Source organism: Octodon degus, unplaced genomic scaffold (genome assembly GCF_000260255.1).
Source record: "Octodon degus isolate 3935 unplaced genomic scaffold, OctDeg1.0 scaffold00019, whole genome shotgun sequence".
Taxonomy (NCBI): domain Eukaryota; kingdom Metazoa; phylum Chordata; class Mammalia; order Rodentia; family Octodontidae; genus Octodon; species Octodon degus.
In genome coordinates, this window is record NW_004524595.1 from 873,604 (window position 1) to 897,898 (window position 24,295).

Here is a 24,295-nt window from a genome sequence, read left to right on the forward strand (position 1 = left end):
GCCTCCCTCTCCCCTCCCATCCTGATTAGAGGGCTGGTGGTTGAGTTTGTTGTGTTTTCTTTGGGACAATCATGCTGAGGATCTCCCACCACTCTTGGGTGGATGTGGCAACCTCCTCCCCATCTGTGTCTCCCTCCTCCCCGTAGACACTGACAGCAGGCTTGGGGCTTTGTGTTGGGTTTCTCTCCACCTTATACCAGTTGCCATGGTGAGAATTAAGGCTTAGTAAATAAAGGTAGCTTCAAGGAAAGTTCCCCTCCAGGAGAGTCTCCATCTCACCTAGAAAGTGGGCTACACCCAAATAGGCAGAGTGGTCCTCTAGGGGATGCTCACGGTGCCTCCCCAGCACCCATTCTGAACCCCTTTTTCCAACACACCTGGGCTCCTGGGTGTCCTGGGATGGTGGGCGCTGTCCAGGAATGGTTTTGAGAATTCATGAGTTTTGGGAGGTGTGAGAACTGAGATGTAGCCGTCCCAGTCGGCTTGAGCCCCAGAGTGAATACAGAAACCCAGCTTTGCCCCTAGAGTAGAGATTTGCAGCACAGGAAGGCATAACTAAAGTCAGTTCAATTTTAAAAAATCATTAATGATGCACAAAATACTAATAATTGCTGCTATTTATCATCACTTAGTGCCACGTGTTACACTAAATGCCCCATATGCATCTTCTCCTTTAGCTCTCTCCACAGCTCTATGAATTTAGATACTCCTATAATTAATCCCTTTTTATAGGCTGGAGGCTTTGCTACACAGGTGCTAAAGTGACTTGCCCAAGTGTACACAGCCAGTAGGGAGTAGCTGCTGGACTACGAGCTCTTGGAGAGCAGAGCTCACTCATCATCTGTGCCCAGTGCCAAGCACATAGTAGGTGTGCACCTGCTCGTGATTCTGTGCTGAGGGCCAAGCATATAGTAGGTGCACACCAAATATCCCTCAAGGAAATAGTTCCAGGCCAAGGTGTTGTGCTCTATATTAGTGATAGAGAGCGCTTGATTCAGGGTCCTGCTGGGGAGTGTCACCATCCATAAGGGACAAGGGAGGCACAAAGCCAACTGGCAGAATCAGGGAGTGAGAAAAGCCAAAGAAGGCTTCAGAAGCAAACTGCTGAGGAATTCCAGGGAAAAAACAATTGATTCTCACAGTGCAGATTAGAAAACTATTAGAGAGGAGGTGATATTTGAACTGGTCCCATCGGGCAGCATAGGGCCATTTCAGGCAAACAGAGAAGAGGCTGCCATTTATGAATTGAAAGGAAGGATTCTGGCCTTGGATGTGTGATGTGTGGGGACATGGGCCACCTTGAGCTGGCGTGCTGAGGGTTGGGCATACAGAACAGGCAGCTGCTGTGGAGTTTGGCCAATTTATCTGCATTAGTGAGCATCCGGAGGCTCAGTTCAGGTCCCAGGAGGCCCGCGACTAGGAGATGGTGCAACAAGTCAAGGCTGCTGCATTAAGCCAGAAAGAGGAGGGTGCACGGGGCAGTGGGAGGGGAGGTGACAGGACCGAGAGTGACGTGTGTGTTCAAATAAAACCAACCAGGCTCATTCACTGGTTTGATGTGGGGATTCAGGAGAGAAATGGGTGCTGGAGATGATCCTGGATTGCCACTCCAGTAGTTCCCTGGGTGCTGTTAGCATTCACCAAGCTTGACAAGGCCCAATTACATCCCTGCTGGCTCTGTGGTGAGCAGGGCAACGTGACAGGTTCTTTGGTGGCTCTGCGCCTTTACTCCACCATACAATGATGTCTGTTTAAATCTCAGGTTAATACATATATTTTGCCACTGGAAGTCATAATGATTTTTCTTCTTTCCCTTTCACAGTGTGTTAAACCGAACCCCTATGCATTTGATCCAGGAAATCATATTAGTGGATGATTTCAGCAATGACCGTAAGTAATATCACTCACTGGCAACATAAGCACGAGTGCCTGGTGCCAGCCCTGGGTAACAGGCAGAGTGAAGCCGACTGATTTTCTGGGGCTAGAGGAACGTGGAGGTTGGTAATAGGCATGGAAGACTGAGGGTCCCTGCCTGAGCGCAAGGAGATAAAGCTTCCACTTGAGAAGCAATTTCATGGATGTAATCCTTCACTGGGTTGGCTTGTGTGAGTGTATGTGTGGGGGTGTGCATACATACACATGTGTGGGTGTATGTGTGGTATGGGCACGTGTGTTCATGTGCGGGTGGGCACACTGTGTATGTGCAGCCTGCATGTGTGCATGTGCCACTGCTGTACCCTGAACCCATATTCCTAGACACTGGAAGGGATACCAGACCTTTAGTGTATTATCACTAGGACCTGAAGCCCAAAAGGCATGGCCACTGCTACAGACTCCTGACCCTAGGGCTGCATTAGTCTGCTGATATGAGCTGAGGCTAACAGCCCTCTCCATTTCATTCCTGGAGGGTGTGGCTGGGCTGCATCTTCAGGACCCTCCGAGGTGCCCCATCAGCAGGCCACGACACAGTGAACAGCTGCCTTTCCGTTTCCCGACACACTGGGAGACATCTCCCACTCATCTCCGTTTCCTGCCTCCTACCCCCTGAGCCATCCTAGCAAAGCAGCTTGCTTCCACCCATATTTGTACCCCAGACCCACTTTCCCCCCATTAAATTCTTCTCTGGTGTCCACACACCTGTGTGTTGAGTTGGAAAGGCACAGTAATCCCAGATGAGCCATCAGGATTTGAGCGCTGGCAGTGCAGACACTGCCCCTGCGAGCCATTGTCCCAGCAGCCTGAGTGCAGTTCAGTGCAGCCAGGCACATCCAGACAGAGCCACATCTCCCTGCTGGGGAGCCAGCCAGGGGGACATGGATGGCCACAGGGGACAGCTCGGAGTCCCAGGAGAGTAGAGCCGCTCCCACCAGGCAGATGCTAGGAGCCACTGTGCAAGTACTGGAAACCACCCTTGTGACGTGGGACCACAAGTGATGCAGAAGCAGGCTGTGCACAAGGCCCAGGGTAATCAGGCCTGGACACCTGGTTCTGGAACTCAGCGATCTGCTTTTCCTTTCCCAGTGAGGAATAGCATGGAGGAAGGGATCCGAGGGGGTAGCTTGGCACCGAGGCAGGAGACGGACATGCTGTAGGATTCTTCTGGGTGGAGTAGAGCCCAGTGGTTAGAGCCTGGGCTCAGGAGCTAGGCTGCCTGGGCTCGGATCCTACCCCTCCAGCTTACTCATTGGCCAGGTGCCTCGAGCAAATAATTAGCCTCCTGTGTATCCATTTCCTTTTTTATAACACAGAGGTGGTTCTAATGGTATATGCGGATTACGTTGGGATTCGCCATGTTAACACATTTAGATAGGACCTCACCCAGAGGAAGCTTGAAAAGTCTCCTCTGTTGCCTGTTGGGAACCCAGAGCAAGCAGAGGCTGTGGTTAATAAACAAATGAAGTGAAAATGGTGGGGCCAAGGTATGGAGTTCAGAGCCAGAGAACTGGAGAGCTGAGGAGGTGGTGGGGCAGCCGAGGGACAGCTCCTGGGGGCGCCTCTCGCCCCATGGCACAGTGGCCTGCAGCCCACTGCGCAGGCTGGAGACCATCCTCCCCGACCACTTCTCCCCACAGGAGCTGCTGGTCAACCCCGTCATGAAGACGGCCTCTAAGAGCTGAAAGCAGAGGCCCATGTCTCTCTCTCCCATTCCTGGCTTCCTCGCAGTTTTGCCCAGGCCCACTGAAGTAAACAGGACTCTGATCTTGTTGTTTAATAGTCAGAGGAAAAATGTCTTGAGGAATGGGCTAAGATTTCAGACTTGTAAAGTTTTCAAGTGAGCAGATCGGTGGTCCTGGGGACCCTCCCACGCCCAAGGGGCCCTGTTGGGCTCCCTTCATTCTGGACAGGCCCCTTGTACCATGGACAGCAGTGATTGGTAGCCCCTTGCATACATAGCCCAGGAGCTCCTGGAGTTGGGGCCAGGCTGTGGCTTTGCAGTCAGGTGGGGACAGTGAGCAGGGCTACCCTGCCGACCCTGCAGGTCCTCACCAGGGTGACGTTTGTCTTTGTAGCTGATGACTGCAAGCAGCTCATCAAGCTGCCCAAAGTGAAGTGCCTACGCAACAACGAACGGCAAGGTAGGTCTGTGCTGCCCACAGGGCTCAGATATGAGCCTGGGGAGGGGGCTGGGAGGTGGTTGGTGGACATTTGGGTGTTCAAGGGGAGTGCTGGGTGGACCCTCTGTGATCTTACCATGCAACAGAGGGATGCTGGCATCCAGCTGATTGTTTGTCCTTGATGCAGGTCTGGTCCGGTCCCGGATGCGGGGTGCTGACATTGCCCAGGGTACCACTCTGACATTCCTGGACAGCCACTGTGAGGTGAACAGGGACTGGCTGCAGCCCCTGCTGCACAGGGTCAGAGAGGTGAGTGTGGCTGCAAAGCAGAGGTGAGTGTGGCTGCAAAGCAGAGCTGCCGTTCTCCCCTACATTCTTCTGGAGGCTGTGCAGGGCACATTCCTGTGCCCACTTCCCAGATGAAGAACTAAGGCAGACCCACTTGCCCTGGGTCACACAGCCGTCAGCGGCGGAGCCTGGACCAGAGGGCGTGATCATAATGTCAGCCCAGCAGGCCTGCAGTGTGGGCTGCCAGCAGCAGTGCAGGGCATTTCTAGTGTCCTGGGCAGGAGCAGCAGCCAGTTCCAGAAAGGAAGCCCTCATGAGTACCTTAGGCAGGGAGTAGGTGGCAGAATTAACCATGCCTCATGCCTACCTCCTGAGCCTCCCATCTTCCTGCCAGCCATGTGTCACGCTTTCTTAAGGTCCTGTACCTTGCAAGGGCTCTTGATGCTGAGGTATCTAGGAGTCCTTGTCCCACTTGCCCTTCGCTTGCTCTGGAGTTCTGTGTCTCAGCTACTTCCCAGGGAAGTGTAAAGATGTCATTTCCCCCTCATCATTTTATACCCTAAAGAGTCCACTCACTGCCCTGCCTATACACAGAACATACCCAGTGCTATAAACGGTGCTGGTGGACCTTTGGCACATGTGTCGTTTATCCTTTAAGATAAAAGATGTTAATGGATGAGTTGTTTTTTCGAAAGTAAAGCCTGCATTGAGCTTTCACTGGAGTCTTGACCCTTTGCAATAAATCAGGGGGGCTTTGGCTTGGCGCCACTGTGACAGGCGCTGGTGTTCGCTCTAGCCATCCTATTTCCTGAACTGTGACTGTACTGTCATCAATCCATGGAAGTAGGGATGAGGCGTGTGTAACCTACCCATTTCACAGATGAGGAAATAGCTTCAGGGCTGTTATACCAACTGATGGTATTGGGCTGCGGATTTAGCTCAGTGGTGCAGTGCCTGCATGGCAAGGTCCTGAGTTCAATTTTCAGTACCAAAATAAATACAAAAATAGTGACATCCCTTAGCTGGTACCTCCAGTGCCAGCTCCTGGGGCATCACCAGCATGCTGGCATGGCTGCCACTTGCTCTTTGTAAGAGCAGCTTGACTCCTGTCTACACAGTGGCAGTGCCAGGAGGTAAAAGAACCATGTTCAGGAGAGAGGATGTCTTCCGGAAGTCAGTCAGTCCAGGGAGCCAGACTTGGCAGGTTTATCACGCTCCACCCATCGTCCTACATAGTAAATCCCATCAGTGACCACTTTCCTCAGGTTCGAACAGGTCACTATCTTTATGATGTTTAGAAAAATAGAAAAACATCTTCCTTTGACAGGATACAGGTGAAGAGGTCTGGGTTGAAAAATACTAAGTCATGACCCCATAGCTCTCCCAAGTGCAGCCTCCTTCTGCATGCCTGTCCACAGCCTCCTGCTCCAACACGGCAGCTCTGCTGCCTGTTCTCAGTGTACGCCTGGCATTCATTCCCATTGCCCCAGCCACCCCTGGGTGCCCTTCCCTGCTTTCTTGCTCCTCAGGGCTTTACCTACATCTCACCCCTCCTGCAGAAAACCTTTCTGGGGCTGGGGAGATGGCTTGGCAGTCTAAGTGACTGCCTTGCAAGTTCAAGGATCTGGGTTTGATCCCCAGTACTTCATGCTGTGCAGGCCCCAAGCCATGCTAGCCACTGAAACTGGGCATGGTGGCACACGCCTGTAATCCCAGTCCTACAAGTCCAAGCTATGTAGTGAGACCCTATACCAAATACATACATAAATAAAAGATTTTAAAGGTTTTTTTTTTTTTTTTTTTTTTTTTTTTTAAAGAAAACCTTTCCTGACTGCAGCACTGACCAGGGTCCCTTGAGGCAGTAATTGCTCACCCTGGGCGCACACATGCATAATTCTTCTTAGTTCTCCTTTCTCTTAACAGATGACAGACCCAGCGGGGTTCCAGGCCTTTCTGTGGCCATTACAACTGCTATAGGATAGGTGTGCAGTGTTTGAAAATGATAATAAGAAACCAGGTGTGTGGGGGTGGGAACATGGCTGGAGTTAGGAGGAGAGAAGGCTGACTTCCAGCCGCTAATCTAATTAGAAACATTTATTGAGCAGTTATTTGGAACAGAGTTCTGAGCACCAGAACAGGCTATGTAAAAGGAATTCATGCCTGCTTAGAAGGTTCCCCTGCAGTTCTGGTGCCCTGGCCTGCACTGGTTTGCACATGACCTCCAGGGAAGGAGGTGAGCCCAGAGAAGAAATGTGCAAACTCCAGAAGCGATGGAGTTCTTTGGGAGGAAGACTGTGGAGAACGTTTGCTACCCCTCGGAGCATGAAGGGAGGGCCCCCTCCACAGTACGGACCTTTATGTCCCTGGACAAGGCCAGTGAAGTCCTCCTGCCACCGCTCATGCCTGGAGCGAAGCAGAAATTGGTGTACAAACAACTGAAGGCAAGGCAGCGGAGCACAAGGAAGGCTAGAGTCCTGGGAGCTTTGCTGCAGCAGGGTCAGAAGCAGCGTCTCTGCTTAGGGAAATTTTATACAAAAGCGTGGAGATGCTGCCGTCTTAGCCTGAGATCGGATGAAAAAGAAGCAGACTTGAAGCCCAAGAACAGAGTACAATAGAAAGCTTTCTGTGAGGCTAAGGAAGAGAAGGCTGGGACCTCTCACTTTCCATTACTAAACCCACAGCCAGTGCAGACATTTTGGAAAATACAGTGGCCCTTGCCTGAGGAGATCTGTTCTTGTCCAGATGAAATTTGAGGGCTTGTTTTCAGTAAGCCTTTTTAATATCTCCATCTGAGGCTCCTTTTACAATTCCCAAAAATGCTACAATAGTCTTTCCCCATCTCGAATGCCTTGAAACCAGCTTAGCTCTCTCTTTGTAAAGGAAAGCAGTGGCCCTAGTCTCAGCAATGCAGTGATTCTGAAGAGGGGAATCCAAGCTGGATATTTTAACAATTGAAGTCAGCCAGCGATTGGGCTGCCGTCTTAGGGCAGCAGGCACACAGCGTCCCCCTACTTACTACTTACTGTAGTTCCTTCCGTAGCGCAGCTCACTCCCAGGTAAGAATACAGTCTGCTGGGCCAGCCTCCTAGACCCTCCTCTTCCACTAGTCACTGTGCTGTCCTCTAGTTTAATTTGTTTTTAGGGAAAATACTATTATTTGAAATTAATTTTCCATAATACTATACATTCTTCTATAACTTGTTCATAATATGCTATATGTAACCTTATGTAATTTCCCTAAAAGGAAGGAACTACCACTATGGTGTAAAATCAAAATATAGAGAAAATAAACACTAACTGCTGCTTATGAGCTATGTCACTATTCCTCATTATGCATGTCAATATTTTACTTTTTCATATGTATAGATTACACTTCTTAGGTGTTTTGATTTTTTAAATATATTTATGTTTAAAGAAAAGAAAATACAGTAGCCCCTCAGTTTATGAGTGCTATTGTTTGAGAACAATTTGGTTTGCAAACAAGAATGTTTGGCAAAATTTATTCCATTGGATGCAAGCGTGACTGTGGCCATCTTTCCTGCCCGAATGCAAGTATGACCATCTTTTCCAAAATGATGAAACAAACTATTTGTGAACCGAGGTGCCACTGCATAGGAGAATGAAAAGCAACCAGCTGCCATTCCCACTGTTAACATGGATGAATGTCTTTTCACATAGTTGTCATTAGACCATATTGCACAATTTTGTTTCCTGCTTTATCCTCTCATACATAGGCATTTGCTAGGTGGTGTCTTTAAGTAATTTGCCCCTTATCCAGAATGGCAGATGCTTGTAGTGCATGCTGAGCCGCCAGAAAGTTCATCTCAAAAGAGAGACGTGACGGGCTCCAGGGCACAAGGCAGTGACCGCACTGCTGTCCCCTTCTGGCTCCGCCTGCCCCACCCCCACCTCAGCCAGCTTGCTAGCCATCACCTGGAGCTGACGGTCATGTTTCTGGGCTCCCAGCAGAGAAGCCGAGACTGCTGCTCCAGGTGTGATCAGGGCTCAGACCTGAATCCAGGAGCCCCCCTATCAGTGCCATGTCCAGGCCCTTCTGGGGTCAGCCTTAGAGCAGTGGGCCTGGCCCACACAGTCACACACGCATGCGTGCTGCAAACTACACAAAGCCAAACATGCCATTTTAACAATTCTGAAGTGGAGAATTTGGCAATTTCTGTATATTCACCGGATCACATGTCTTATGCCAAGATCTAATTGTCAAACATCTCTCTCACCTCATAAAGAAATCTTACACCCATTAGCAGTCATTCCTCCTTCCCCTCTCCTCCCCACCCCTCCCAAACACTACTCTACTTTCTGTCTGTATGGCTTTGCCTGTTCTTATCTTTCATATAAAGGGAATCATCCAATATGTGACCCTCTGACCCTGCTTCTTCCACTTAAAATGGGTGTATTGGAGCTGTGTCTACACCTGTGGCACACAATAGTATTCTATTATCCCATGGCCTAAGAATATTCCCTGGATATACAAGCCACCTTTGCTTATGCATCCTTTGGTGGACCTTCAGGTTGTTTCCACTTTTACCTTCTAACACAAGTTTATTGTTTTTGTTGTTTTGCTTTTGTTTGGAGTGCCTACTTTCAGTTCTTTGAGATATGTAGATAGAATTGTAGAATTACTAGGTTACATGGAATTCCGTGCGTTATTCCCAGGAATCTCCCCAACCGAGGCTGACTCCACCCTAGCAGGTTGTGTCAAGTGAGCTCCACATTCTCCATGCAGCCCTCATGAGCCTATGGAGTCCCTTGGATTCCAAAGGCTCTGAGCCTGTTTCAGAAGCCCTTCCACCAAAGTGGGTTGATTTTTGTATGCAAAGTCAGCCTTACCTTACCCGCTGCTTGGGCAAAGCCTTCTTCTCCTCCCTGAAAGTGAGTGCTACCCTTCTGCTACCACACACTCCTCATCCTGCTCCTCTTCCTCCTCCTCTTTCTCCTCCTCTTCCTTGGGAGTCATTTGGCCCCAAGACTGAGCTCAGCCTTACACGCTAAGCTCCTTGCTTTCCACTGCTGTCTGAATGAAAGCTTTCATAGCCAAGAGCTTAATCAGACAAACCTTAGAACTGGGTTTGGCTGTGCCCTTCACAGTGACCTTCAAGGGGTGCAGAGGTTTTTCTGAGCCCCTGCCTCCTGATCCTCTGGAAGAGCCCCCCAAGACAACTCCTTGGAGGCAGGGAGTATAGGTGTGTGTCTGTGTGTCTTGCCTCAGCACAGAACGTGATTTGATCTTGTAAGGGGAAATGGAAATTTTAAGCTGTAATTGGAGTTGGGGATTTTCAAAAATAGAAAGAGATAAGGAGGCTGGGCTTGGGCTATCCTGAACCCCCCTCAGCTGGTGTATTCCACAGTGAAAACCTCCCTAACTTCAATTCAGTTTTCTCAAGATACTAGAAACCAGCACCAAGTTAGGTTTCTTCTTTCTTCATTAGTTTTTGTAGCATAGCTTTCTCCTCTCCTCCTTCATCTACATCCTGCTTTAGCAGGAAGATCCTAAGAAATCCCAGTCTCTAGGGTTCAGTAAATTTCTATCAGTAATAGCTTACATAGTCTTCAGTGCCTTCTCACACACTTTCCTAACTTGCTCCTCACATGAACCCTGTCTGAAAGGCAGGATCGCTTTGAAAATAATAATTTGTCTTCCGTTTATAGTTGAGATGAGAGTCCTACAGAGTGTGCTAGCTTGCTCAGGTCACGTGTATTCTGGTGGCAGAACCAGAATTGGAGCCCAGGTGTCCTGTCAACTTGTCCCCGCCCCATGACCTTACCCCTTGAAAGGTCCCTACCGTTTCCTCCTCTCCTCCTTTCCAAGCCAGCTGAGAAGCACCAGGCTGTGTCTGTACCCCAAATTGGGGTCATTTACTCTCTGCCCACCTTCCTGAGGGTGTAGACTCTCCTTGTAGCACCCACCAGTCTCATCCACGGTTGATGTTGGGGTGCTGGCGACTGCATGCCTCTCCATGGGGTTGAATTATGTGAATCACTGAAGAAACAAGAGGGTACCAGCTGAGGTGACTGATGCCTCTGTGTGACCCATTCAGCCTCTGTTATTGCCCCAAGTAAGGGAAGGAAAGGACCTTGGAATTGCATCGGGGAGGAGAGAAGGTGGTAGAACCCAGGGTCTGTCATGGGGGATCCCAGTAACTGCTTGCCTAGCAGGAGATCTGATTCTCAAGGTACAGCCTCCAGGGTGTGTAGACCAGGCCTCCGAAGGGTCTGGGTACTGGGAGCCCTCACTCCTGAGCCTCCAGGGAGGCCCCCTGCCTAGTGTAAAGACCCATCTGTGTGCAGCCAGCACCCACCAAATCCTGTGGGCTGGGACTGAGAGATACAGCGGTGGACCAGCCCCACCCATGCAGGCATGGGCAGAGCTCTGTCCTGGCCTAGAAACTTCTCCTGCATCCCTTTCAAAGGTCAAGACTCCACATAGCACGTGACCCCAAAGAGCTCTCACTACTGCTGGGCTGTGACACAGCCCCAGGATGGAAGAGACAGACACAGGAGAGTCCTGGAGGCTGATGCAGCCCTGGAGGTGGAGCCCAGGGTAATTTCTAGAAATGCGATGGCCCAAGGAATCAGCTGGAGCTTTTCTTGCATTTTAAATTTTTCAAATATTGAGGGAAGAGTTTTAAAAATCATAACAAAACAGGATTATCGTTTGAGAGTCCCGAGGACCACCCTTGGGGCTAGTAACTTGCGAGAAAGACCCCTAAATGAGTGAGTCTGATGTAGAGTATTCATTACAGTATATGAGGGTCCACAGAACAGCTTGGTACAGCCGCAGAGGCCCCAGCACTCGCCGTCAGGCCTATGAGGATGTCGCTGAACTTGAGAATGTTTCAAAAGTCACAACAAGAACGCTTTTGGGGATATGTTTGTGTATGTTTGTGTGAGGACGCAGTGTTTGTTGGGACACAGACACTTGCTGACAGTGGCCCTAGATGAGCCCCACAGGGATTGCGGTGGCGGGCAGGTGCGGTGCTGACAGTGAAGGAAGCATCTGTGACACCCCAGCGGCAGCAGCGATGCACGGACGATGAACACGGCTCTCAGCACAGCCTGATTGGCTTTTGGAGGCACCTGGTCACTGTCAGCGTGAGCCCCGTGCAGAAGGCTCAGGGACAAATTCAGTCTGTGAACGCAGCATCAGGCACTCAGAGAATCTGGAGCTTAAAATAAAGACAGCCTCATTTAAGGGACAGATTGAGCCTGGAGATTAAATGGCTTCAAGGAGAAGCAGAGGCTCCAGGCTGTGTCAGCCCAAGGATGGCTGGTGCCCAGGCTGGGAAAGCCATCCATCCGGGCTGCCTGAGTCCTGTCGGCTTCCTCGGGCTACTCCGTTCCCTGCGAGCCACCTGACCGGCTCCTTGGTGACAGCTGCTTTCCACTACTCTTGGCCAGGCTAGGTTCACCCCACTGGGAAGGTTAAAAAAAAAAAAAAAACATAATGCCTTTGAAGCCCCCAGGGACTGATGACTTGACTTGCGTATTCTGAAAGTGCTCACTGTATGGTTTTGATGCTTGGGGGGCGGGGTAGCCTGGGGGATGCAGCAAGGGATTGCCCTAGAAAGGAAGATACAAGCTGGTCTTTTTTAAATTAAATTGACACAATAACTGTACATATTCACAGGGTACTGTTGATATGTTGGCACCATATACAATGAACAGTGATCAAATCAGGGCCATTAGTATTTCTGTCACCTGAAGTATTTATCATTTCTTTGTGTTGGAAACATTTAAAAATCCCCTCTTCTACCTATTTTGCAATAAATTATTACAAACTAGATTTACTGGGCTAAAAACACTAGAATTTGCTCCTTCTTTCTTTTTTCTCTTTCTCTTTTTCTTGTTCTTGTTCTTTTTAAATTTTGAAGCAAGATCATACTAAAAAGGAATAGATTTATACGATCTGAAGAGAAATCAGAGTATAAGTTCTTGCTAAATCGCCAGGGCTAGCCTTCAGTTTGTGGTCCTCCTATCTCAGCCTCCCAAGTAGCTGGAATTACAGGTAGACACCCCCATGCCTGGCCTTACTCTTCTTTTTAACTGCGTCTTAGCACCCAATATGCATCCCGTTCTGTCCTCGCCCTGCCTACCTTCCTATGACCTTTGCTCCACTCAGATCCTGCAGGGTCTCACTCACGTGGAAGCAAGCCTGGTTGTGAGGGTCTGGGATGCCATTTGAGGGACTGTGTCCCTTGCTTTAGCGGTGATCTAAGTTCTTAGCAGCTGCACGGCACAGTTGGGTTGCATATCAGAAAGGCCACGTTGGCAGCCACAGGAAGAGTGAAAGGGGAGGGTGATGAGTAGGCTGGACAGGAACGTAGAAGCCCATTGCTGTACTCTACACATGAGTGGATGGAGGCGAGGCGGGGTGGATTCAAAGAGCCATTGTAGAACTGGCAGCAGCAGAGCTTGAGCTGGCTGTTGGGCAGAGTAAAGTTTGATGTGGAGCTGGTGGGGAGGATTAAGTGATGATCTGTTAAGAGAAATAAGAAATTTAGGGAATAAAAGAAATAAGAGGGAAAAGAAAAAGAAAACCCTTTGAAGGGCTAAGTGAATGCATTTAGGGGTGGTCTGTTCTTGTTGGATCTGAGACCAGGAGCTGGGAGGACTGTTGGGGCTAGGGTAGGTATGTGAGTATCGAGCTCCAGGGGACAGCTATTTGTCAACTTGTCTAGGAACCATAGGCGTAGGATGAGGCTCTCACGATGGATGCTTGGCTTACTTTTACGGACTTCCAGCTGACTGTACTGTCTGCCTCCTTGACCATCAGCAGTGGGGAAGGGTACCTGGAGCCCCTTCCCCATCCCCCTTTCTCTGAGTACAATACTCCCCAGCCATCCCCTCCATCCTCGTGTGGCCACTGTGGCTGACAAAACCCCTAGTAGTCTAGAGTGTGTTCTTGGCATTTAAGCCTCAGAACCAGAGAGGCCATGTGTCCAGTGCCCCATGGCATGAATGATGAAATTGTAATGCAGAAAGGCAAGTGCTTGGCAAGGGTCCTAGGCCCTATCTCTAGTCCTACCACCCTACCAAGCTGTCTGACTCCCTGCCAGGCTGGACCCCACAGATAAAGCACAGGGTCTTTGTTCTACAGGACTACACGAGGGTGGTGTGCCCTGTGATTGACATCATTAACCTGGACACCTTCACCTACATCGAGTCAGCCTCAGAGCTCAGAGGGGGTGAGTGAGGCTGATACCTTCTTCTCATTATTTTCTTTTCCTTCTTATCAGCTCTTTAAATTGGGGGAGGTGATGGGAATCTCTTAGTGTTTTATCTGCAACAGCAGCCCTATATCCTGGAGCAAAATTCTCTCCAGCTTTGGTACTGAGAAATGATGGACCAGAGCCTGGGGGGACACATCAGCCCCCAAGCTCAGCTCTGAGAAAGGGCTTACTGCAGGGCCTGAGGATGACAAAAGCAAGGATTCCCTGGATACAGGGGACCTGGTTTGTTCTGTACCTCACCCTTGGCACCATCCTCTCCTAGAGACCCTCCCATGTCTGCCTGAGCCCAGCTCTGCCCTTACCCCAAGTCAGACTTTGAGGTGATCTTGAGAGCTCTTGAAACCCCCCTGTTGTACTTTCCTAAGTCTCTGCTGAGGACTACATTCCATAACTGTCCGTCTTCTCAGCCTGGGACCCCATGCCTGCGCTCTTATCCTCTGCCCTCTGTTCCCCAACTTGCCCAGCAGAAATGCTTAGAGAGGCAGGAGTAGGTAGAACAAGAGAAGGAAGCTAGGAGGGACTTTTGGCAGACTTGCTGTTAGCCAGTCTGAGGAAGCCTGTCTTCCCAGGGACCTGCACATGCTCATGGGTCTCTGAAAAAGGAGCTTTGCAGGTGCCTTGAGAGACTGAATGGACTGGGTGGATGCCGTGTTTTATAGGATTTGACTGGAGCCTCCACTTCCGGTGGGAGCAGCTCTCCCCAGAGCAGAAGGCTCAGCGCCTAGACCCTACGGAGCCTATCAGGTGAGTAGAAAGGGTTGGCATGGGTGGGCTGGGCAAGTGTAATGCCCCCCAGGTTCTTCCTACTGTCCCAGGGTATAGGGACAGATCTGCATTAGATGTTTGGAGGATTGTGCAGAGACAAAGAGAACCAATCCTACAGCAGCCAACAATACTTCTGCTCTTATTTTAGGAAGGTCCCATCTTCATGGTGGTTTTTACCTAGGCAAATGGGATCCTGGGGAGGTGCGTGTTGAGGAGGGTGGCCTCCACTGTCCACTCACATACAGGTCTTGCGAGTCCTGCTAACTCTGGAGAGTTAAGATGCCCACTTAGGTCTGAGGGCCCTCATGTCTTGGCTACTGGGCTTCATTCCAGGAAGGCTGAGAAGGTGAGCACTGTAAGCTGATAGGTAGAGGCCAATACCAGGACATCACCACCACTATGTGTAGCCACCATATGTGCTCTATTCTGTGTGAGAATATGGTGGCATACAGGATCTGAGAGGCTAGCATCATGCTGTGGGTGGCTGCCTTCATTCACCACTGTGTCTCTTTCGGGTTCTACTGGGACCCATTGCGCATGCTGGCAAGGTGTCTGCCTGTGCACAGGGCTCATTTGAGGATGTGGCATAGAGTGAGGCATAGGAATAATGATCTCCCTCAGGGGACTGCGCTCAACAGCAAGTGCGTGACTTTGTGGTCCTACCTGAGACTGAATGCCAAACACATCCTGGGCTTCCAGCTCAAGTCCACTGTGGGTAGCGGGGGGGGGGGGGGGCAGAAATGGTGGAGAGCTGCAGAGAAGGCCCCAGGATTGGGAGTGCTCCACCTAGTGGCTTACGACAGTCCAGAATCATTCAAGGTCATTCACTTGTGTCTCTGGTACCTGCCACATGTTTGCTTATATTTATTGGATTGACTTAAGTCAAACTGAGGATGGAAAGAGCTATGACGGTGTTCCAAACGGAACTCTACTGTAGGCTGGAACTCTGTCTCATACACACACTGGCACCTCATCCCTCCTGAAGCCTTTGATGCCAAGAGGGAGGAAGATCAGAGCTAGATGGCACCTGGACAGTGGTCTTTATTTCTAAAGGGAAGGAGATTCTTCTTAGGCCTAGCATCATACAGTGTGGATCCACTCCTCAGGGGCAGTGCAGGAAGCAGGTGTGATGTGAGGAAAGCGCCACCTGTCCAGAGATCCAAGAGGAGTGGGCAAAGTCAAGGGCAAAGGTGGGGACATAGCTGCCGGGATCCCTCTGTCCCTGCTCTGAAAGGCACTTTGGGGCAGATTCTCTTCTTGTACAATGTCGGCTCATCAGAGAGGAGTATTTCCCAGGATGAGGCCAGGCCCTGGGGAGCAGCAGGCTGTTGTGGGAAAGCTAGACCCAAGCTTGTCACTGGCTTTCTGTCAGTTGAACACTTGGATGAGACAAAACTCTACAAGATGGGGTGCCAGGGCCTGAGTGCTCACAACCTCCCCCAACCAGTGATTTTACACATCCTCAGACTTAAGGAACTCTCTGCTTGGGCTCTGCTAGTCTTGTCTGCCTTATTTTCCTTCTGACAGTTTCTCTAGCCTCTGTCCCCGTAACCAAGAGCCAGAGGAGGTTAGGGGTGGGGGCCGCCCAGAAGAACATGAAGCTAAGAGTGTAGGAGTTTGCAACAGCTGCAGTGACAAGCATCTCAGCCTGTGCGGCTTCACAGCAGAAGGCCTGCCTCCCCATTGTGGAGGCCAGAGGCCTAAGACTGAGGTTTTGGCAGGGGCGGTGCCTCCTGAGGGCATCCTCAGCCTTCTCCTCAACCTCCAGGTGGCCATCTTCCCTGTGTGTTTCTGCATCATTGTTACACACCTGTCTGTAACGAAACTTAGCTTTTTTTCTAAAGACCTCAATCCTGTTGGGTGAGGTCCTACTCTGATGATCCCGTTTTAACTAGATCTCCTCTATAAGACCCTGTCTCCAAAGAAGGTCACATTCTAAAGTCCTTGGAACTAGAACTCTTAACATTACCATTTTGGGGGAAAGGAGACAAAATTCAACCCACAGTGAGGATAAAGCTGGAAAGCAAAGGAGTGAGCCTAGTTTCAGGAAACCATGTGTTGCTGTCAGTGCTGGCCCAGCCCTGGTCTGCCTTGTCATTCCTCGCATGGCCTTTGCTCCCAGTCATGGAGTGGCCCCTGGCCAGAGCCTGAGGAGCAAGTTGGTGGCGGGGGGGGGGGGGGGTGTCACAGGAAGGATGCTGATAGTGAGTTGGCCTGTCTACGAGGCCAGAAGATTTACAAGAAGAGAGCAAAACCTTGCTTTAGGTAAGTAAACTATATGTCGGCCTTCTGAAGAGGAACAAAAACTGGGGATGGAAGACTGGGGTGAATTCTAGACCCACAGGGTTGTTGAGTACGAGAGTTTCTCTGCCCTCTAACGGATTTCTTCCACCTTTCTTTCCAAATGCACAGGACTCCAATCATCGCTGGAGGGCTCTTTGTGATTGACAAATCTTGGTTCGATTACCTGGGCAAATACGACGTGGACATGGACATCTGGGGTGGGGAGAACTTCGGTGAGTCCTCATCCTGTGCATCCTTGCCGTCACTGTTCTATCCATCCTGGGGGCTGAGGCAGGGGTCGCTGTGTGCTTGAGCCCAGCTGGCAGCTCAGCAGAGTCACACATATCCGGATGATGGCCTGGGAGACAGTGAGTGAGTCACTCTTCCGGGAAAGTCTGGGTGCAGTGCCAAAGGAGTGGTGTAGGAGGATAACAGTAGCAAGAGCGTTGCTGCCCGCTCCCACAGGCGCTGAAGACCCAGGCAGAAACACACCCAGGGCTGCTTGGAGAAAAAGTAACATGCACAAGTTAGAAGGGGGAAATCAAGGGTGAGCCCAGGTGCCGGGGAGTTGGCTCAGTGGAATAAGCACTTCCCTGGCGAGCACAAGGGCCTGAGTTCAATCCCCAGTTCCGCAAAAAAAACTTTAATTAATTTTTTTTTTTTTTTTAAAGGAAGAGCCCAAGTCCAAGGGGCCCAGTGCAGGCTCAACCAGGAGTGCTGAACTTGGGGATTTGGAATTGGAACAAGTCTGGGGAGAAAAAGAATGAAAATCAGGAGGGGCAGTATCATTCCTTAACATGACACTGAGTGACTCTCATTTCCCCATGTATTGAAAGTGTAACTTCAAGCCAGGCATGGTAGTGCACACCTCCCGTCCCCTGTAATCTCAGTAGTCTGGGAAGTTGAGGCAGGAGGAATGTTAGACTGAGTCCAGCCTAAAGAATTTAGTAACTTAGCAAAACCCAGTCTCAAAACTAAATAAGGGATAGGGCTATCTACAGCTCAGTGCTCTCAGTTCAAGCCCTAGTCCCACAAAAGAAAACAAGAAAAAAAACATGTTGTAAATTTGGAATCAAGAACTGGAGGCTTCCTTCTTGAGGTTGATGTGAAACTGAGTGGGGAAGTAGTGAAAACCCTGGCACCACGGGGGCGAATAAGTGTGAGTTTTCTCCCAGCAGATGAGACCTAAAAGATCACTAGAATGCCGGCTGCATGAGGAGAGGGGTGTGGTGGTTTCCTCTGTGGCTACCTCCTTCTCTTAGTGCCCACGGCACCTGCCACACGAGGTGCACAGTAATAGCTGAGAGTCGCCGTGTGCCCACGCCCTTCTCTCAGCCATGGGGAGTGTGTTGGCATCGGTCTGGAACTGCATGGGAGCCAAGAGATCGACTCATTGAGTCCGCGCTGGCACTTAGAAATAATCCCTGGCGTTGCCTGCTGCCGCTGTTGTCCCCCGTCCCTGCCCTCAGAGTGTTTTATGGCTTGCTTCTTCAGTCACTAAGAGTTATTTCCCAGAAATTTATGGCTTCTGGCCTAACCCATAGCATCTGTTCTCCCAAACTGGGCAGTGTAGAGAAATCCATCAGAAGAGCTGGCCCCTTGCCAGCCGAGGACAGGACTGAAGTGCAGCAAATTAAACAGGAAACCCCAGCACCCTCCTGCCAAGCCTCTCATGAGACCCCATCCCTGCTGGCCTCCGGGAATACGAAGTCCTTGTGTGTCGGTGTGGAGTTCAAGGCTGGGACTTCCTGTACCAGCCCAGGAGAACCTGGAGCCAGAGGGATACTTGCCCTTCTTGGTGGGACAGAGATTTCTCTCTTAAGGGCAGAACTGGTTGTACTTCCTGATGCTCATGGTACCCTTCGCCTGTGATGAGTGCCGGCCTTCATCCCTATGGCATGGGTCCTCCCTGTGGCATGGATCCTCCCTGTGGCGTGGGTCCTCCCCGCAGCATTCCTGATAGACACCAGCCAACCAGTCAGCTTCAGCACTGTATGTAATGGTGCATTCTCTATTTCTCAGTTAAGCATTCCACATTGAAAACTTTTGGTGGCGTTGTTAGAAACATCCCCTATGTTGAAGCTAGCTTCCTCCAGCTTGTGTGCTAGGGTTCAATCGGCCTTCTTAATCCACTCAAGGTGAGCACAGTCCTTCCACCTGGCAGTGGCACGTGCATGCAGGTGTCATCCAACGATAGCACATTCTGGCCCAACATACCAGCACCTTTGCTTTACAGCGATGTTAACACACATCTGCTCAAACCAAGAAGCAATCTCATTAGCCAGCTTCAGAGTCATTTGGCACTAACAGGGCTGATTTGAATAGAGAAGTTGGAAAGGAGTCCCAGGGAGGTATGGGAGAGACATTCTATAATCCACCACAAAAATTTTTAAACCACATGTACACACAAAAAAGACTGCAGAATCCATCGCAGGAGACACTGTTTCTCACACCCCAACATTCTATTATGTTGTGTCAGCTAACAGCACTTCAAAAGCCTGTCCTGGATTATTATTTATTTAGTATTCAATATGCCAGATAAGGCAGTGCATTTCCAATGGTGGATACCCCACGTGGTGAGGGCGACCTCTGCAGGTGGGGAGAAGAAGGCCCCTGCAAGGGTGAAGGAGGGGATTTGACAGTGGTCTGCGTGATGGCTAGGGCTTGGGGCGGGGTGTGTGAGTGATGCCAACACTGAAGGAAGCCGCCAGTTGGGACAAAGGAATCCTGGCTCCAGGGGATGGCAGCAGAGCCCCCAGGTTGCCACATCCTAAAGACGCACCTCCCCTCCCACCCCTCACACCCTTCTTGCCCTACCTGCCAGTCCTTCACAGGGTCCTCTACCCCCTTTCTGCCTGTCCCACTTCCGGCACTCTTGCCAAAGTGCACCTCCTGGAAGGCAAACCTCCTGGGCTAAGTAAGTCCACAGCAGCCCCCTCCTATCCTGAGGAGGAAGCCCGGGTCCTCCCCTGAGTCATTCTTAGGTCCTTGCTACTTCTTCAGCCTGGTCACTCTCTCCTTCCTGCAACCTTACCAGAGGCATTGGAGACAGCTCCTGCACGTCTCAGATTGTGCCTCACCTTCTACAGTGACCTGAGCCTTCCTGGGGCTGAATGCAGATTTCCCTGCAGAAGCCCTCCTCTGGAACTCGGACACCTTCCCTGCCCTCTCTTTTGCCCAACCCTTACCTCACTCTGTGCCACTCAATGCCAGGTTTTCTTCACCTGTGCCTGCCACCCTGTCTTGCTTCTTGCTCACCCTAGAGCTAAAGACAAAGACATGCATCCGGCTGCACATTCTTGAAACTCAGGACAATTGAAAGTGCTCATCAAAAGTAGAATGAGGGGCCGGGGAGATGGCTCAGTAGAATAAGCGCTTCCTTGGCAAACGCAAGGGTCTGAGTTCAATCCCCGGTTCTGAAAAAAAAAAAAAAAAAAACCCCAAAAGGGAAGGGAATTCAGGGTTGGTATCATGGGGAATTGGTTCCAGGGCCACCCCTGTACCAATCTGTGGAGACTCAAATCCCTTATCTAAAATGACACAACATTAACATGTGTCCTACATACAACCTCATATGCTTTAACCTCTCAATTACTTATATACTTAATACAATGTAAACGCTGTGTAAATAGTGGTTGTGCTATGTGGCTTAGGGGGAAATGACAGCCAAGCAGTCTAGTATATGTTCAACATAGATGCCGTTTTTAAAATATTTTCACTGCAATAATAAGCCATGGCTCATCTAACCTGTGGGTGAAGAACACATAGATATGCAGGGCTGGCTATCCGATCTATGAGGTGCCATTTAAAGTAGGTTTCATTGCAGTAAATAGATCCACGTTTAAGTGTTCCCTTTAAATATGAGAATAGTAACCGCAGGCAGCAGCCTCTTTCCCTTCTAAGAAATAGAATGTGTATGTGATGTACTCGTGTATGTTGGGTTGGCTTAATTTTATAGCACAGGAATACAAGAGATTATTGGCCAGGGCGACAGTGACCCCCATGCTCAATTGGAGGCTGCGTTTACCCCACCCCGCCTTGTTTTTTATCAGTTAGAAGCAGCTGCTGATGAGCCGGCCGCACGGCCACAGGGAAGCCTGCTCTGCCTCAGCCATCCTCCTCTTGCACCTTGCACCATGACCCTGGTGTCTCTGAGAGGAGCTGAGTAGTTTTGATAATTATATCCACAGTTTAGGATATGAGCAGGCATTAGGGAAATGTGGCTTTTAGGCTTTTTTTTCAGTTCATTTGCATTAAAATTGGATGTTTAAACGCCAATTTACATAACACAGGATACGTGTAATAGGTCTACTTTGAGCTCCATCTTACCTTTAGCTTTTGTTCTTTAGAGATAAAAGGAATCGGATGCCCAATAAGAAGTATGTGTTGGGGGGCATATTTCCAGTAAAGGGGACCTTACCACACATAAGTAAGGAGAATGTGGGATTCCTGAATTTAGAATGGGGAGTTACCGAGACACAGCAAGCACGAAGATGATGCTGAAAAGCAAGGGAGGGGGTGGATCCCAGAAAGGACTCCCCACCACCCACCAGCCCCAGCATGTTGTCTAGGGCGCCAGCCTATTCTAGGATTGGGCCGTGAGTGCTAGAAGAAGAGCGTGGGCTGTCGAATCAGACAGGACTAAGTTTGAATCCCAGAGTAACCGCTAACTTCCTCATCCGCAGAAGTCACTTCACCTCATTAAGCCTATTTCCAAGTAGTAAGTAAGAGACAGTGGTATCTGTGGTAGGGTGAATCCTCCCCGCAAGGCACCCACATCCAACCCCTAGCACCTGTCGACCTGTCAAGATGTCACCTTACTTGGCAAAAGGGATTCAAGTGATATAATTAAGGTCACTAATCAATGGCCCCAGGTTAAGATGTTACACAAAGAGGTCTAGTCCTTAAAAGTAGAACTTGCTCCAGCTGGAAGCAGCAGAAAAGTCGTGCAAGTCAAAGATCTGAAGAGCTCAAAGAAGGACTTGAGCTGTCCATCACTGCTGGTTTGAAAATGGAGGTGGCAACACCCAAGTCACAGAAAGGGGCCAGCCAAGAAAATGGAGCCTCAGTCCTGCTTCTCTGAGAACTCGGTTCTGTGCAAACAAACCGAGCTTCTGGAAGGGAGCGTGGCCAGTCCCGAGGACACTTGGATTGCACTCGTGAGACCTGAGCAGAGGACTCCAGTCATTCAAAGTTGGTGGCAGTTCTTACGGCAGCTCCAGGAAATGATGACATCCTAAGTCGCAAGGCTATGAGAGACAGTCACCCAATGCAGGTCCCTCTGCTCTGGTCGGGCTGGCTGCCTTCCTTCACAACCTGGGTGGCAACGGTGTCCCATAAAGGACAATAATGTCTAACCTGCCAGGATGGCTTACTCCACCTCCTTTTAGCCTGTGTTTTCTGTGCTCAGGCCTAGGGAAGGGGCCTTATCTAGGAAGAACACCCAGTCAGATGAAATATCACCTTTCTCTTTGACGGAGAGAGTAAGAAAAGCTGCCCAGGGTTCTGTTCCTGTTGGAGCTGCCCTGCTAAATCCATACCCAGGTGCCATCCCTCAGGGACACCTCTGCTGCTGCTCCCTGAACTCCCCAGGTATAACTGAGTTTCATCACAGGGGACTCTGGTAGAAACAGGTGTCACTTTGACATTTGTAGTCAGCCATCTAGTCAGTGATGACCATGGTGTGCCTGTGACTAATAATTGTCCAGAAACAGCATCCTGTATTCAGCCTTGATTGCCCCAGATGTGGGTGAAATGAATATTCACAGATTCACGTCTAACATTTGTGGACCAGTAAGATTATCTCTAGACAAGTTCCTGCATTCATCAAGGAATAAGAGCAGAATGCCTTTGCCGACCATGTGCTACTGTAAGGGAGTGCCAGACTAAGATATAAAGAGCAGAGATTTATTTCTTACAGTTCTGGAGGCTGTGAAGTCCAAGGTCAAGAACCCGGATGTGGCAAGTACTTCTTACTATATCATCCTGTGGTAGAAGGTGGAAGGCCAAGAGAACACGCATCAGAGGGTGAGAGGACCATGAACTCACTCTTTATCAGGAGCCCACTGCAGTGCTGTCTCACCCACTCCTGAGATACTCACAATCCCTTCATGAGGGCAGGGTCTTCAGCACCTAATTGCCCCTTAAGAGGACTCACTTCTGGACCATGCTGCTCTGGGGATCAATTTTCTAACACATGCACTTGGAGTAGACGTCCTAGCCGTAGCACAGAGGTTATTGCCTGGCACAGTGAGCCCTGAGAATTTAAGAATTACCATTGCACGTGCACAGGTGTACACTTAGCATTCACCAAATCACCATAGGCGAGTCTGTCTCTTTCAGTCACCACCATCCTCTCCAATCCCATCGTCCTCAGTGAGCTTAAACTCGGGCAGGGAGAACAGATGCTACCATGCAGACAGTATGCACGTATAAATACTGTGTGAGGCTCAGGGTAAAACAGATGCCATGGAGCAGTCTCTGCGTGGAATGCTGCCCTTTGCCTTGGTTAAAAGCCAGGCTACAAAACCCAAGTTAGAACCTTGGCCTGTCCAGTGAATGGGGCACATGAATGGCCATGGTGGGCTTTCTGGGGGGAAAGTGGCCTCCTGGGCCGTGAATTCCTGTCAGCCATTCTTGGGCTCAGCAAGAAGGCATTTGTTCAGGGGAGGTGTGAGGCCCCTGGGAGGACTGATGGGTTGATGAGGCAGAAGAAAAATGGATGAGAATGGAGGGCAGGAGGGCAGTTTGCTTCCAAGTAGTAATCTGAAGGTCAAAGAAGACCATCTGGTCCTCCCAGCGAGGTAGAGAGTCACACATCTCCCTGCCCAGAATGCAGAGTGTACTTCCGGTTTGTGTGACGTTCCTGACCAGGGAGATGACGTGGGTGCTGGCTCAGCAAGACCCTCCCTCACACTCCCCTCTCAAGGCCTCTGGCTCCCTCTTCCTTCGCTGATGAAATGATGATGCTTCAGGGTCGTAGATGGGGTGCAGGGCTCAGCTGCCTCACCCCGCTGTCCACAATGTCTGTTTATTCCTTTAATGAGAATTTTAAAGTTTAAAAAATTACAAACAATACAGAATTTTACTAAACAAAATGATAGGGATACAACAATGGTTGTTATATGACCTATAGTTGTTTTCAAGTTAGTTGTTCAGATTATTAGATACAAACATGCAAAATTGGTCCAAAATGGTCAAAAAGTTGTTTTAAATATTTTAAGCATTAAGTATTCCTTTCAATAGACCAGTAGTAATCTGTACAGTTATCCAAACTCTCTTGTGTCAGGACCTAATCACCTCTTAAGAGGACTCACTTATGGACAATGCTGTTCTGGGGATCAATTTTCTAACACATGCATTTTGGAGTAGATGTCCTAGTAAACGCCAATTTATATAACACAGGATACATGTAATAGATCTACTCTACATCCCAGTTAGAATGGCTATCATTAAGAAGTCAATACCAGGGCTGGCCAGATAGCTCAGCGGATTAAAGTGCCTGCTTAGGGATACACAGGGATCGGGGTTCAATCCCCAGTTTGCCATGCTGGCCCTGTCCCAAGGGCGCGCTGAGATGGCGATTGAGACTGGGTGTGGTGTTGGGTGCCTGGAATCCTAGCACTTGAGAGGCTGAAACAGGAGGATCACTACGAG

At 49.8% G+C, this 24,295-nt stretch overlaps 1 protein-coding gene across 2 annotated transcripts in view; it reads left to right on the forward strand.

The window, feature by feature from the left end:
- Galnt14 (polypeptide N-acetylgalactosaminyltransferase 14) overlaps positions 1-24,295 on the forward strand; it is a 229,335-nt gene that overhangs the window by 181,894 nt on the left and 23,146 nt on the right. For both annotated transcript variants that reach the window (XM_023711087.1, XM_004627378.2), the window contains exons 4-9: positions 1,823-1,890; positions 4,011-4,076; positions 4,243-4,364; positions 13,459-13,546; positions 14,251-14,335; positions 16,769-16,872. In XM_023711087.1, the coding sequence (XP_023566855.1) occupies positions 1,823-1,890; positions 4,011-4,076; positions 4,243-4,364; positions 13,459-13,546; positions 14,251-14,335; positions 16,769-16,872 (533 nt within the window). The remainder of the gene's footprint in view (positions 1-1,822; positions 1,891-4,010; positions 4,077-4,242; positions 4,365-13,458; positions 13,547-14,250; positions 14,336-16,768; positions 16,873-24,295) is intronic.